Source organism: Haliotis asinina, chromosome 1, assembly GCF_037392515.1.
Source record: "Haliotis asinina isolate JCU_RB_2024 chromosome 1, JCU_Hal_asi_v2, whole genome shotgun sequence".
Classification (NCBI taxonomy): Eukaryota; Metazoa; Mollusca; class Gastropoda; order Lepetellida; family Haliotidae; genus Haliotis; species Haliotis asinina.
This window is the reverse complement of record NC_090280.1, coordinates 75,095,019-75,111,971: the sequence shown is the minus strand read 5'-3', so window position 1 is coordinate 75,111,971 and position 16,953 is coordinate 75,095,019. Positions and strand designations below refer to the sequence as shown.

Below are 16,953 nucleotides of genomic sequence, written 5' to 3'. Positions count from 1 at the left end.
CAAAAGTAAATTAGCACGTAGAATGTAAATACGTTGCCTTGTTTGTGGGACAAACAAGAACAATAGCCTGGCACGAAGTATTTATGAGAACTAGCAAAGTACACGTCTGTGAAAGCCATAAATTGCAAGACCCCACAATCCTGCATACCAGATACAGAGAATCAACAATATCATTAAATAGTATTGATTAAACGTGGGCAATAATGACGTGATGATTTAACGTGTAAGGTGTGAGTGGATTGGTGACAATGGAGTTGAACACAAACAGTGGAGATCGTATTTATGAACGGTTTGGGATTTTGATTTTCCAGAGTGTACTTCACTGTCATGGTGTACAGGAATGACTTTGGTGGTACACTGTTATTGGTACATGAGGTAATCAACGGGCTCATAATATGAAATCAGAAACGCAGGAAGAGGGTAGAATGCAATTTTGGAGATTCAACAGGAAAAGTCTCCTGTAGACACATAAGCAAGGTGTTTGGAGAGATTGTGTTTTTACCAAGTCAAACCGTATGAAGTAAAAGGACATTTGCTAAACGCCATACACTGCAACGAAAGTGTGCACCAAAAAGTTATAGACTTCTGAACAAGAGATTTGAAATCTGGAACACATCTAGTGGTGCACCTGCTTGTTTCATAGATTGACACCTTTCTACCAAAGGCATCACTGTGAAATATTCTGGTCTGACAAGTCAGATAACACAACTCTAGTGTTTTTTGCTTTCCTTATTGAACAGCTGTCTCTGGTACAGGAACTTTACAAAACATTCTCACAGAGACAACGTGGAAGTGAAAGGACTGTAAAATTTTTTCAAGCAGTGTCATTATTATTTTCAAATAACAGTCAGACACAATGTTTCCCAAGGTACATCCTTCCACAAATGAAAGACCAACTGAGTGCTATGACGAACAGCTGGTCGTTTCAGATGTATTCTTCAAACATTTGGGTCTCATTTCTTGTCTAGGAGGAATCTATCGTCGAGCGAATCATGGGAAGAAAATGACATGCTGTGACAGACTCAAACTTGTGTATGTTATATTTGTTGAAATAATAATTTTGACCTGCATTGTTTTCTTTCTCGTTGCTACTTATATCTATGCAGTTGAATCTAGACCGGTTTTACGTCTTGTGTCCTTTTGTGCCACCATAGCCATTAATTTATACTTATCATTGATCTACAGCATCTTTCTCTCAAAAGCGTTCCACCAACTGCATGTACGTTTCCGCAAATATGAGGAACTATATGGATTGACTGATGAATTCAAGAAATGGGTGAAGAGGCTGAGACCAATGCTTGTTTTCAGTCTTTTGCACATGGCATCATTTGCTCCACTGAAATACTACATGACGAAGAGCTACCCTGAAGTTATGTACGATATCTTCCCTGCAATATCCTTCTCGGAACCTTGGAAATCAGTTGGTCTAGGTATCATGTGTCTTGGATACACAATGGTAGAGTTTCAGTGGGCAAGTAACTATATTGTTATACCATTTCTTTCGCTGTTTTTGTGGCATGAATTCAAACGTGTTGAAACACAATTCAAGGAACTTTGTAACAGTCACCGTGAAGACACTGAAACTAGGTTCAACGCTTTGGTCATCCATCATGGCCACATTACTGAAGTCCTTGAGGATGTCAGCAACTATGTGCAACATTCTCTTTTCACTTATGTATTCCTGTCTGCGCCTGTGACCAGTGCTGTCCTTTATTCCATTCTATCCAAGAACATCAATTCTGAAGAAGTGATGGTTTACAGTGTACTGTGTGCATGGGCCCTTCTATGTATTGGGTGTAGACTACTGCTTGATGCACATGTCAGTTCAAAGGTAGGGATTTTATTGTTTAATGTCTTAAGATTTGGACAATGAAAAGATATGCTGCTTTGAAAATTATTTCACAAGAACTTCATTATTTATTAAGTAATGAAAAGGACTGAATATCTTAGAAACAATTTAGTCGGATACAGCTACACCATCTGAAAGTATTGGAGAAGTAGTATACTATATTCCTTTCTATCCCACCAAATCACTTCTGAAGAAGTGGTGGTTTATGGTGTAGGGAGTGTGTGGGCCATTGTATGTATAGTCTTTGGAGTGTTTATTGATGCATTTGTCTGTTCGAAGCTAAGGGTTTTGTTCTTTTGTGTCTTGTTTAGATATAGATAATGATAATTATTGATATGTTTTTCATTGCACTTGATCTGAATGTGACGGGAAACGAAAATGACTACAGATCCTAGATGCTTGCCAATTTGCTGCAAAACATTACCATTGTATAATGGTTAGTTATTACCCATTGTGAGGCTGATTAATGCCCCAAGAATCAGAAGGTCTGATGGATAGAGCTCTAACATATTTGAAAGTTGTTGGATATGCAATATACCATTATGGCTCTCTTTGCAGGCTCATGGGACCCTTCAGTATGTTTGGGGGTTGGATAAAGAACGTTTCTCTGGCAAAGGCCTGCAGAAGGTATCTAAGAAACTATGTCTGCACATGTTATGCATATATGTGATTCATGTTAAATCCCAATGAAAATGTATACATTTGCCACTAATTGGTAAAGGAAACATTTCTTTCATCTAAAACTGCTGCATTTTCTGACCAATATTAGTGCCAATATGTTTTTTTAGATCTCCAACAATCACTTATGAAAAGAAAACATGAATAGATCTTATTTTTGCTTATCATGACCCAATATCTATAAATGTTAAATTAGTGTAACATTTATAAAAGGTCAATGTGATTAAAGAAAATATTACCACAAAGCAATTAGAAATTATTTCATGACGTCCAAGACTTAATGACATTCATTATTACCTTGGGTCGAAGCCTCAGTGTGGATTGTAGTTATCAGCTCCAACAAACCCATAGGTTTGATGTATACAGGGTTCTTTAGGCCTATATCCACCATTTTGTTTTCATTGCGTCACATGTATGTGACCTTCGTGTGACCTCATCGATTTGGACTGTTGAACCATTAGGTTCCCATGTAGATGAGTGTCCCCTTGTTTTCATTAATATAAATAACAAATGATAAACCATTTCATGACTGCCCAGCAACGTGTACAACCACTTGAAACCCTACTTGAGATATTCAGTGATCATCAGTCCTAAACTGTAGCAACTATTCCACGGGAAGCCAAAAATAACTTAGTTTCCGTTTTTCCGGAAACCCAATGGATACTGGGTAATGTAGGTTTCCGCTGGATTTCAGTATATGGAAACACGCAATGAGAGTTTCCGTATAGTTTACAAAACTGAAACAAACAAGTCATAGTTGCCATCGTATTTCTGCGACTGAAACTGTCTCTAGGAGTTTGCACTTGGTTTCAGTTCGTTGAAACATTCATAGTAAGGGAAACCTTGTACATACTGCGTAATATAGGTTTCCGCTAGGTTTCTGTATCCGGAAACTGAGAAAAAAAACAACATTTTCGCGTATCTGAACCGACAAACTTAGCTTGGTGCTGGTCCTCTGGGGACTATATTTACGTACTGTTGCATTTGTAAATTAGTTTCGAAAGACAATGACAAAGCTAAAAGAATAAGATTTCGAGATTTCCGTAAACCTACATGAAAAATGTCAGATAGGTATGTCAAATCATATAAGTTCATGGAAACTATTGTTGTTGGTTTACGGCAGTTTCCTGTGGCTGAAAGTATCAATATTACTTTCAGCGTCTGGAAACTGTCGGAAACCAACAAGGTTAGTTTCCAGAAATGGAAACTGATAAGAAAGTATCATTGTTAGTTTCCACTGCATAAAACAACTGGAAAAGATCATCGATGGTTTCCATTAGTAAGATCTTGATTGAAACGATTGTAGAAAAATAAATGTGACTCGATATGCATATATCCACAAACCTACATCAAACTGCCTATGTGATATGTTCAGCTTAGTGATCACAGTGTTTCTGTTTCAGAATTCAAATAGAAGATATTGTCACATAAAATAATATTAACTACAGGACAACGAAAACCTAACTGAAAGAATATGGAAACTTAAGATTCTACTCAGTCTCTTTTAGGTCTTGTTTGGGAAACTTAGGAAAAATCTTAAGCTTAGGAATTGCTGAGTAAGGCGCCATTTCCCAACGTGGTATATACTGATATACAGTAGCTGGGAGTGGTCAGGCACATTACACATAACTGTACCAAAAAGAACAATATGTTCGTTAACGTTCTGGAGCAGAATTATATTTTGTAAAGCAACACAATACAAGACACAACAAATCTGTTTTAGTGAATTTATAAAGTTTGTTCTAAGGTATAGGGGAATCATATTTCACACACATTTGCCCAAACTGTAACTTGTTGTCTGTCTCGCCTAGAAGAACTTCATGGTGAAAAGAAAATTGAAATGCAATGGCTTTATAAAATGGTATTACAAGAAAAAAGAAACCAAAACATAGATATCAAACTTAAAACAAGCTAACGTTAACCATTAGACTATTACCTTGTTCGAGGAATGAACCCATCGATATTCACACGAAAGAGTCCAACGATATGCTATTCACCTGCAGCTGACAAAAGACCTGTTCCGTGTCATGTGCCTTATTTCGGGTTTGTTTTTCGCATTGGTGTATCTTCTCATCGAGCACCTGACAATTTAGTGGGGACGTGTTGTGACAAGGTAATAAGTGGCTCTTAGCCCCAGCAGCTAATACTGTCTGCATTATAATTTAAAGGTGTCATGTATCTTGTGTGAATAGTGTATGCATTGTTTGTTTGTGTATTAGAGAAATGGTGACGAAAATGCGAGTATCGTGTATGCCATGTATCATGTTCGTATTCCCCCGCCCCCACCTGACAAATCCGCTGTGCAAGATAAAAGTAATAAATCAGTTACATTGTTATCGGTTGATGATAACTCCTTTTGATGCTCCTCCAACCATACATTACACAACATGCAATACATCAGACCTTGAATTATAACTTTGAATATTTAGTGCAGACATAAGAAATGCTAAATGGGTATCACTGTCGGGCAATTTCGGCATTTCGGTATAGAAAAAGCTTACATTGCTGGAATACTTTATTACAACCAGGCTACATCCATCGATACTATTGTTTCATTTTTTTAATGCCTGCCAAGGAAGAGAGCTGCACTGTCCCTGTGTCCGTCACGGTCGATGGAGCAGGCGCTGCCCAGCAGGCAGACTACGTAACCGGAAGCGCTTGATTAGGAATGAATAACGCCTCGCGAGATGTGATATCATTTTGAAAAATAAACAATATACTTAAACACATATTGCAGTTATCACTGTTTTTCTAAAACTATGAAGGGTAAGCAGATAAGTGACATGTTTAGAAAAGAATTTAGAAAATAACTGAGCACCCATGAGTCTTTGTTTGAAATGCCGCCTTCTTTGTTCAGACGTACAAGCGCGAGATTGGAAAAACTTCGTACTTGTTTTGAAGTATGGTCTGTGAGAGTGAGGCAGTAGAGATTGCAGTCTGTATACTTGCTACAATTTTCTTGAGATATGGCAACGAATTTCACAATTGAAGCTTTGGAACTAAGGATCTGGGAACCTTTGAGCGATCGCAACGGACACCCAGGGCAGAAAAATTAACAGTGCCCCATCCTTGTCGGGTAAGTTTCAGATGAAATTTTCAGTTCGTATCGAATGAAACGTTATTTTACAGTAACCATTTGCTCGCACTTCGACTTACCTCACAGTGATTGATGTAGGTATTGCATTTTGATGTGAAACTAAAATGTACCTGTACGCTGAGTCTGAAATGGTAAAAATACTAATATGCAGGAAATCAACATGTGACATATTGATGAAATAATTAGTTCACGATAATAGTTGGAAAATACTACCAATCGACATATGTTCATAATCCAAATGTGTGTCTCTTTATGTTTCAGGATGTTGTGAGAAGAATCATGGAAAAGTTCCGACTTACTTTAGGTAAAATGACTTTCTGCAACTTTTATTATTGCTCGACATGATAATATATTTAATATACCACACCAGGGGCCCCTTTCACAAAACTCTCGTAAGCCTAAGGTCTCGTAAGTTTTCTCGTAGCATCTGTACCTGGCATACTGTAACATAGGAGGTGCAAAGGCTACGAGAAAAGTTACGAGACCTTAGGCTTACGAGAGTTTTGTGAAACGGGGCCCAGGCTTTGAAACACCCATTTTTCTGACATTTGTGCTGCGTATTGTCACATCACAACATAACTGCAATAAAATAACTTCATTACCTATCATCGTAATGTGTCACTATCTAATTAGACCAAGCATCGCTCCCTAGAATATACGATGGACATGAATTATGCATTAGTTGTATTTTTTCTTTCAGAAACTCCAACAGCGCATGAAGAATCTTGCTACTATTAACTGGACTGAGAAAGGAAACAGGAAGTGGATGTAGTCATAACCCCAGAATTGACATCGCCTGTGGAGTTTGACACGGAGGATTGTAACCTTGTCTTCTCTGTTGGAGTTTCATGGGAAAAGCGAGGAGCTGCTACACTGTAAGACTTTACTAGACAATGAACGAATGGCTCCAGCGTGTTCCAGAGCCAGGGCAAAAATGAAGACCTTGCAACGCCACCCAACAAGATGCATTCAGTCCCTGCAACCTAAAGATCTTCCAGTTGGTCATTGAGAATATGATTCAGGATAGTTAAGGATAGTGCGTTCACTATGTTTAGGAAAGCAACAACTAATGATTCTCTTTCTGAGTCATCATTCCATCACACATTCCAAACATGTGGGTTTTGAAAACACTTAACCTTGTTCTTGGGAAAATGATAAATAATAATTATAAATATGCATGTGTGTAAGTGGTTTATGTGCTTGTGAGTGGGCAAGTCATTCCTCTCTGAATAAAGAGAAATCTACTGACAGGATTTTTTTATTTTTTTGTGACAATGTATATTTGCAACATTGAAACACAGACACACTATGAGGACAATGTGATGTAAATATAGGTGGTATTGTTTTTGTTATGTGTGTGAATTCCTACATGTTAATGCTATTGAGCAAATTTTGATGATAGTTTCTAAATCAATGTTTATGACGAATAAAGAGAAACCAACTGACTGACTGATTTTTATTTTATGTCCAGGTGGTGTTGAGATAACTGAGTGAACATGTATTTGAATGTATTGTGTCAAATAATTTACACAATCATCGATCATGTGGACATATCACCAATTATAGAACCAAATATAGTAACACAAATTCTGATGTATTGAAACCTACGGAATATGGTTAATGTATCTAATAAATACGGAAATCAGTGGGAAACCTAAATGAATTAAGTAACTGAAACTATCTGAAAGTAGAGAATAGTGGAAAACATATGGAACCTTTTTGGAATGAAGGTAACTAAAACCCAGAGGAAACTTACCGGAATCTGGGTAACGGAAACTCACTGGGTCACTACTGGAATCTGGGTAACAGAAACCCACTGGAGCCCCAACTGGAATCTGGGTAACGGAAACTCACTGGAGCCTTACCGGACTGTGGGTAACTTGTGAGTTTCCATTTATCGGAAACTTGATGGAAACGTAAAGAAACGATCCTGAAACATACCTGAAACTTACGTTTCCATTTTGTTTCAGTTAGGTTTCCGAAGTTATTTTTGCTGTGCCACACACAGGAAGCTGAATACATAAGCTCCAGGCACGCACCTACTTGAACATATCTGTACACATAAGGCATGGTGAAAGGAACAACAGCACTAAGTACTTAAAATGGTGGTACGTTTTACAAACTGGTGTGTTTAAGAAACATAAACATCTTACATTATTTGATCCAATCACAGTTGTCACATGTCTCTTTCGTTACGATCCGGCTCAGTGAGCAAGGGATCTCTGCTATAGTGTAGTGCATAGGCCACGCGACCCATTCAGACAGCTACAATCGTTTATTGTTCACAGATATGAAAACGTCCGTGTTGTCCTTGTACACCAAATCATCAATGAAAATTTATTATAAACAGTCCATCGACACCTTTGATACAGGAAAATGCGCTCTGATATGCTCTTTTGACCTAATAAATAGCAACTAACATCCCAGTCATCTGCATAATGTGATATTGATTAAATAAATAAAAAACACATTTAGCTGTGTGAACACTAGAGTCGGCAAACTCATACCACTTATAACATAACTGCACTTTTTTTGAATAGGCCAGTAAGGGAGGATGGAGTCCTCGTGTGTCCTTATTTCCCTACGCCTTGAAATGAACATGCATTTGATCACACACCTATAGCTATGTTATAACATGAGAAACTAGCAGATGTTACTGTCACTGACAACTAATGTCACACACACACACACACACATAGGGAGAGAGGGGGAGAGCGAGAGAGTGACACACACACAGACACACACATACACACACAGACACTAAGACACACACAGACACACACACACAGACAGACAGACACACACACACACATGGTCCAATCCTCGTCATCTACAAGGGGGCTTAAGGGTTCCACAGTCCAAACCGATTTGGTCACATGAAGGTATAGGCCTAAAGAACACTGCGTACAGCACAGGTTCCTGAGATTTGGTGAAACTGATACAGGGACAATGTATCAGTGATGGCCAGGTGCTTACAACGGGTGTCAATGTTTAAAAGAGAGACTTGTTAAGACCGTAGAAGCATTATTAAGTATTTGTTTTGAAACATTTAGAAGAAATGTCTTGTCAGAAATCCTGTTTTCTCAAAAGTGGCAATTACCATTTACGAGATAGGAATTATATCTTATTGTAGTGAGACCCTTACATTACTATGGTGAGAGATATTAGCATGAAGCATTCAATTAAATTCCAATGCAGTAGGTAGATGTTTCCCAATTCTATGAGTACTAGACAAATAGACGTTATATTTGACGATATAGATAAACTATCTTTAGCATAGATAACAACGGTTTTACCTCTGTTATTTATGATAGCATTTTGAAAGCTTTTCACTGTTGGGTTCTTGCAACATATTTTAGGTGGCAAAATGTTCCTTTCTGTCTTTTATGACACTTCATTGATAATACCGGTGGAAACATATATCTTTGCAGATGATCTAACAGGTTTGAAAGATTCGTTCGTATTGTAGGTGAACCTGTTTGTGTCAAGATTGACGGGAGACACTATCGGCTACAACATTCACGGCCTCTTCACCATCACCATGCCAACACTGCTTGGGGTAAGCCATAATGTCTATAAGAAAAAACAAAAACAAAAACAACAACAACAACAACAACAACAACAACAAAAAAAACACGGTAAAGGCAAGGCACAATGTGATGATAGTTTCACACACTAATATCAATTATTTTTTGATAATTAATTCTTTATTACATAAATAAGTGTTATCAGTGTTAAATAGTTATGATCTATGATTAACCTTTGCTTTGCTTCGCGAGATCAGGACACAATGTACCTGAAACGTGTCTATCTCCAATACTCTCTTAATATATCACATATTTTCATATGTACTTTACTAATTTTCCGTCCGTCACATAAAACAAAAATGTCATCTATTATTTTCAGATCGCTGGAACATTGATCACCTACATATTTGTGGTTGTTCAGTTCAAGCCATCAGATTCGTCGTGTCAATGCAACTGTTTCCGGAATGTCACAGGGAGTGATATGTGAATTTGAACACTATTTATGTTATTAAGAGGATGCTTTTTCCATCACTAAAACTAGTGTTTGGTCCTTGTAGTGTGAGGCCTTTCGTATAGATGGCGAATACTCTGAAACTGCATTAATATCACAATGACATCATATATTCTGACTGACACTCCCAAAACGCGATGGTACCAGTGCCATCCATTTTCATAATTGTGTTCTTTGAGGGGCATTTAGAAATTGTATAGGGGAAGGAAAATTGCGGTTGTTCAGTTCAAAACATCAAATTCATCGTGTCAGTGCATCTGGTTTGGGAATATTCCAGGGAGTGATGTGTGAATAAGAGCACCATATGTGTTACAAAGGGAAGGCTTTTACTGTCTTATATCTCTCGTTGTGATGAAGAAGAATCTTTAGCAGCTGCACTAACTCACCAGAGACAGGAGGTGCATGAACACATTTTATTATTTGCGCAATTAAGTATGCCCGCATCTGTTTATTCACTCTATGTTTGATTAACCCTTTGATCTGCACAAGATTGTATTACAGTAAAATGCGTGTGGAGTATTATAGTAAAGTTTACCGAATAAGTGGCGTTTGATCATTTTTGTTTAAAACAAATTAAACACGAAAATGTATCATTTACTGAAAAAAGATTTTCACCTAACAATAACATATTCTCATAATCGAGTTAAAGGTTACATGCAACCAAAAGATCAACCATAATTAAAACACAGTTATCACTTATTCAAGATAAAAACAAATAAACAAAACCATAAGCGTATAATCGCAAATCAAAAGTGCAATATTTAGTACTTAGGTTTACCTCCCTTGAAACCGAAGCCAGTCAGAGCCGGTGGATGTGCACTCAAGTGTAACACAGCTTTTTCATTGGCCGATACGCTTAGCCGGCTCTTTGTTTATAGCTTGTAAGCCCGATATCTGTTAATTACATGTGGTCAGTGATTGAAGTTGTGCATTGCATATTGTCATGAAGAGACAGACAGGCAGAGATATAAGTGTCCATAAACCAGACATTGAGTTTCCTCTGTGACAGAGTCTGCTTATGACAATCACTATGTTTTTTTTGATGTAACGAGCAGATGATTTATTTGTTTGTGTACACAACCAAGATAAGACCACTGCTCACGACCTCATACACCGGTCGTGTATACTGTTTTTTCCCACTTGTCACATCAACGCTGGGGAAAATTTATTGAATCGTTTGAACTCCATTTAAGAAAAGTTAAGGACCACCCCAATTTTCAGTATCAAAGTATTTAATTGTTCATGTTGTGATCCATTTATCACTTAAATATAGTGAATATTAGATTGGTCCTTCAAGATTTGGTGAAAGTATAAAAACATCATGAAAATATGATGACCACGAGAAAACAGAAACACAAGATCAATGTTAGTTTAGATTTATACAAGCAAATATAATTGAACAGCAACTTTCACTATTGAACGTAAGTCCGTAAAATATTTAAGAGAGTATTTAAAAGTCATATTTAGCTTTAATGTGATAAAGATATCCTTGTACCGGAAACATATTTTTGACTGCACGTAGTTTTACAGCAGACATTTCAAGATCACACATTGATGGTTTGAAACTCCTGTTACTTAAAGAGTGATGAATATTCATCACTGGCATTTAATGTTCTTTCATATCAAGGATATGGTCTTTCATTTGATTCTGTTTTCACAGGGTAGGTCATTTAGATTCACCATCTCAGTATTTGTTGATTGAATCGAAGGCAAGTGCAGAAAAAATGAGCATGTATTTCCAAAACCCAACATCCCCATATACCCACACCAGGGCGTATCGGCAAATAAACCAGCCACTGAAAGTCTTCTTTACATTTGCACTCACGCCCACCTGCTTTGACTGGGTTCGGTATCCCGGCAATTTTCTGAGTTGAATTTTCATTTTACACAAAGACAAACAAACCAGTATTGATTAATCGCAGAAGACATTAGATTCTATAAACAATGTTTGGGGAGTGGGCACAAATGCGTCTGAGTCATCAAACCAATGCAATCATTCAGGGGTGCTAATGCATTCCATTTGAATGAAGTATATTAGATGGCGAATCATGGCATTAGCTTTCCATTACAGATGCCTGTAGTAGGGAGTCACAGTGAAGCGACATAACACACACACACACCAAGAGAGGTTTAATTTGCATGTGGTTGGGAATCAAAGATAAACCACTTAAAACACACTGTCGTTTATACTGTACTGTTACTGTGAATACAGACAAGGTGTGCTGTGGGATATTGTGCTCTGGAATCTTATTTGTTATCGTACACTCGTTAAACTTTGAAGCAGTGCAACTAACAAATTGGAAGAAGAAGAAGAAGAATCTGGAGCACATTCTTCATGGACTATCGACAGAAGAGGTGTAAATCATTTTGAATCGCAACTAGTCATTGTGACAACTGCATGGTCGTCAATATCTGGAAGCAAGGTATTTTTCACATATTAAAGAAAATGTTTGAAGAGAAAAAGAACCCTACTGCTGAGATACCAAATCAAAATCTCTTCACCATCACCATGCTAACACTCCTTGGGGTAAGTCATTATGTCCATAAAGCATGGAAATAGGAAGGCACAGCTTGCTCATTGGAAGTGTCTTTTACCTCAATGACAGCTTTACATACAAATATGAACATATGACACATATTTGCGTTACTATTAATATCATTTTTGTAATCGAGTACTGTTATTACTGTTACTAGATATTATTGGCGTATGATTACAGATTTCCTTAAGTAAAAGCCATTATCAAGAAGAAAATATGAAACTTAAAATAAGAACTTAACGAGACGAAGTGTATGCAATGCTGCAATGCTTACAAACCATATTTGTCCTCCATTTCCAGATTTTCGGGACGCTGGTCACCTCCATAATTGTGGTTGTACAGTTCAAGCCATCAGATTCCGTGCAACTGTTTCAGGAATGTCACAGGGAGTGATATGTAATTGGGAACATCATTTGTGACTGAACAAGAGGACTATTATCATTAACAATACCATGTGATTCTAGGCATTCCATTGATGAGGGGTGATGACTGACTTTCAACCCCGGCTGTGAAGGGTGAGTGAGTCATAATTTAACGTCACATCGGCAATATTTCAGCCATATCGTGACGAGAATAAACATGATTATACAGAACATGTAGGGATTATAAAATCCGTCATCAAAGTACGGTAAAATAACTAGAGTATCACAAGTCGAGTCTAAAACTAGCTTATGAAGTTAAAACTACAGCACAATTTGGACAATACATAATATAAAAGTAGGCTATAGATCACCACCAACTGAAGGTAGATCACCATACTAGGAACCAAGGGGACTTACGTTACTTTAGCAACCTGCATGGCCCCTAGCTGGATTTACACCATCCCCTCAGCTGCTGGCGATTGTTGGAAAATGTAGCCGAAATTTAAAATACTACGTTTAAAATACTGGTAAGTTTAAATTTCGCTTTGCAAGTTTGGGGACTTACGCACCCTTTCAGGGGGACAATGATTTTACGCTGCTTTAACCCCCTTTGAGGGTACGGCCACTAACAATCGCACTTGACAATTCACACTACCATGTTTAAAATATCAACTTTCTATTTACAAAACATATTATTCAAAATTTATCTAATAATTCTACTTCATTTAAAAATTCAATGATTAAATGATAATTAACATTAAAAAGATCCTTCATTGTTTTGACAGTAAAATATTTCTCCCTTGTGATGGCAAAATCAATACAGTCAAGCAAGATATGCTTGACCGTGACTGCTTCATTACAAGGGATACAAAACGGAGAATCCTCACCTTTAAGTAAACATTCGTGTGTATACCGCGTATGGCCAATACGACATCGTCGCATAACGACCTCCTCAAATCTGGACTGACAGCCCAAGTAGGTATAACCAATATACGGTTTCATTTCATGCAATTTATTGATACCCACCTGGGTGTCCCACTTCTTTTGCATCAGATCACGGATGTAAGTTCTAATGGTTGCTTTGTAATCTGAGTATGGAATAAGGAGTGCACGTGGTGTCACAGATTTATTGAGTGCTACCTTCGCAGCAAAATCGGCCATTGTGTTACCAGAAATGCCCACGTGGCTGGGTAACCAACAAAAGAAGATGTCATATTGGCCAGTAGCAAGATCATTATATAACTCAATGATTTGTATTAAAAGTGGATGTTTACAAGATAGATTTTTAATAGCCTGAAGACAAGAAAGAGAGTCAGAAAAGATTATATACTGTTTATGTGCAGGATGTCTTTGAATATATTTAAGAGCCGTTAGTACTACGTTTGCTTCTGCTGTAAAAATAGAACTATAATCAGGTATTCTAAAAGAGATTGTTCTGGTTCCAATGAAAGTGGCACAAGCTACTGCGCCACCATCCTTGGACCCATCTGTAAATAAGAATTTGTATTTATTATATTTATGTTTTAATTGAATACATTCTTGTTTATATTGTAATTCATTAGTTTCAGATTTTTTTAAACTCTGTAAGTGTTAGGTCAACATGTGGCCTCACCAACTGCCAAGGAGGAGATGAAAAAAGCCGTGAAGGAGAAATATTCTCCAGTCAATCCCAGCTGCAGAAATGAATGGTTTGATTCTTATCCCAAGAGGTGGAACAAGTGAAGTTCTTTTATTATACAAATCTTCATAAAGAGGATTAAAAACGCAGTTATGGGCAGGATTGGATTCATTAGAATATAACTTTGTGATATATTGTAAAGATAATTTGATACGGCGAAGTTTTAAAGATGGCTCATCGGCCTTAACGTAGATACTGTCGATGGGAGATGTTCTGAAAGATCCAAGACAAAGTCTCAGACCTTGGTGATGATCCGAATCTAATAGTTTTAGGTTGCTTTTGCAGGCCCCACCATATACTATGGGGCCATAATCACGTTTTGATCGGATAAGAGATCTGTATAAATGAAGGAGTGTAGTTTGATCCCCTCCCCACTTTGAATTGGACACAACTTTTAATAGACCTAATGCCTTCAGGCATTTAGTCTTCAGATACTTAATATGTGGTCAAAAAGTCAAATGTGTGTCGAAAATCAATCCCAGAAACTTGACTTCCTTTACAACGTTAATTGGAGAGCCATGAAAGAACAGTTCGGGATCTTTATGAGGCTTATATTTCCGACAGAAATGTATACATTTGGTCTTTATCTGTGAAAATTTAAAGCCATTCTCAAGTGACCATTTATGAATTTTATTTTAACACATCTGCAATTGCTTTTCGATGGTATGCATATTTTTACCACAACATGAAACGTTAAAATCATCCACAAACAATGACCCATCTATTGAGTCATTTCATACTTTCGAGAGACTATTGATGTTTATACTAAACAAGGTAACAGACCAAATACTACCTTGTGGAACTCCCTGATCCTGATTATAATGTTCAGACAGGGTTCATCCAACGTGAACTTGAAATTGTCTGCCTGCTAAGAACTGGGATATAAAATTAGGCAAACGGCATCTCAAACCAAAGTCATGTAAGTCTCTCAAAATACCATGTTTCCATGTTGTATCATAGGCCTTTTCCAGGTCGAGAAAGATTGACACAGCATGCTGGTTATTTACAATGGAATTTTTAACGAATGATTCTAGGCGAACCAAATGATCAATAGTGCTTCTATTTTTCCGAAAACCACACTGAATGTTAGAAATAAGATGATTGGATTCTAGAAACCATACTAATCTATTATTCACCAAGCGTTCCATGGTTTTACAAACGCAGCTTATCAAAGAAATTGGTCTATAGTTAGATGGATCTGTATTGTCTCGGCCAGGCTTAGGTATTGGTACAAAAATGGCATGACGCCACGAAAGAGGAAAGTGTCCTGTAGTCCAAATGTGATAAAAAATGTTCAAATGTATCTCAAGACAGGCATTGGGTAAATGTTTCAGGAGCTGGTAGTGGATATTATCTGCTCCAGTTGCCGTATCATGAGCTTGCGCCAAGGCAGTATTCAGCTCATGCAGTGAAAATACTTCATTATAGTCTTCACCATTTTCGGAATGAAAGTTGAATTTCAACTTTTCTTGATGAGTTTTATATCTCTGAAACTTTGGAAGATAATTTGATGAAGAAGAATGACTAGCTAAAGTTTCACCCAACTTGTTGGCAATGTCAATTTTATCTGTTAACATATTATGTCCATCTTTAAGATGATGAACGCTAGAATTTCTACGTTTGCCCTTGATTCTCTGTATCATGTTCCACACCTTCGTCATTGGTGTACGTGAATTAATTTTTGAATAATTAAATTTTTATTGTGTTCATTAAAATTCTGGCACTCTGATTGGTTAACTGGGAACATTTCTTTTGAGTTCATTTCCCAATGAATCTGAAAAAATAAGCCACGCCCACCGAACCGGACGTGGACGTGGTCAACGAAAGAAATACACAGTCAATCCTTAAATAATTAAATTTTTATTGTGTTCATTAAAATTCTGGCAATCTGATTGGTTAACTGGGAACATTTCTTTTGAGTTCATTTCCCAATGAATCTGAAAAAAGTAAGCCACGCCCACCGAACCGGACTACTTTCGGACCTGAGGAATACCTTTACACAGCGAGGGAATTCCCTTGTACTTAATTTTTGACACAAAGGTCTTCCAAGACTGACGTTTACTTTGTTTAAAAGTACGCCGAGCCTTGGCATTATTTATTTTTACATTATTTAAATTGTGAACTGTAGGATGTCGTCGAAAGTACTTCTCTGCCTTTTTCCTGCTCTTCCTTGCCTGTTTACAATCATCAGAAAACCATGGTTTGCGGCAATGAGATTTAGCAGAGGACTTGGGAACAGTTTCATCAGCGATATCATTCAGTGTATCCGAGAACAACTGAATAGGATCAGGAACATTTACAAAAAAATCAGATTTCAATTTTTCTGTACAAAGTGTTTGAAATAAAGGCCAGTTGGCCTTATTAAAGTTCCACCTTGTTGCAGGTAGGTCATCAGTCGGATTTAAAGCGGAGAGAATTGTCGGAAAATGGTCACTACCGCGAAGGTCATCATGGACCGATCATTGAAACTCGTTATAAATATTTGGATCTGAGAGTGATAAGTCAAGTTCAGAATACGTTCCAGTTCCATGATGTAAATATGTGGCTGATCCATCATTAAATAGGCATAGATTATTGTTAGAAATGAAGTCTTCAATGCCTTTATTATTAATATTAGTACTTCCCCACAAAGGATTATGTCCGTTCAGATCACCCATAATTATAGAGTGTTTGGGAAGTTGGTCAAATAGATTATGAAGATCGGACTGCTGAAG

The 16,953-nt window shown here is 37.3% G+C and overlaps 1 protein-coding gene across 1 annotated transcript; it reads left to right on the top strand.

The window, feature by feature from the left end:
- Positions 1–856: 856 nt before the first annotated feature.
- LOC137282596 (uncharacterized) lies at positions 857–9,638 on the top strand. Its single transcript, XM_067814371.1, has 4 exons — positions 857–1,831; positions 2,408–2,476; positions 9,094–9,183; positions 9,531–9,638. Exons 1-4 carry the CDS (start codon positions 857–859, stop codon positions 9,636–9,638), a joined length of 1,242 nt encoding a protein of 413 aa, XP_067670472.1.
- Positions 9,639–16,953: the final 7,315 nt, after the last annotated feature.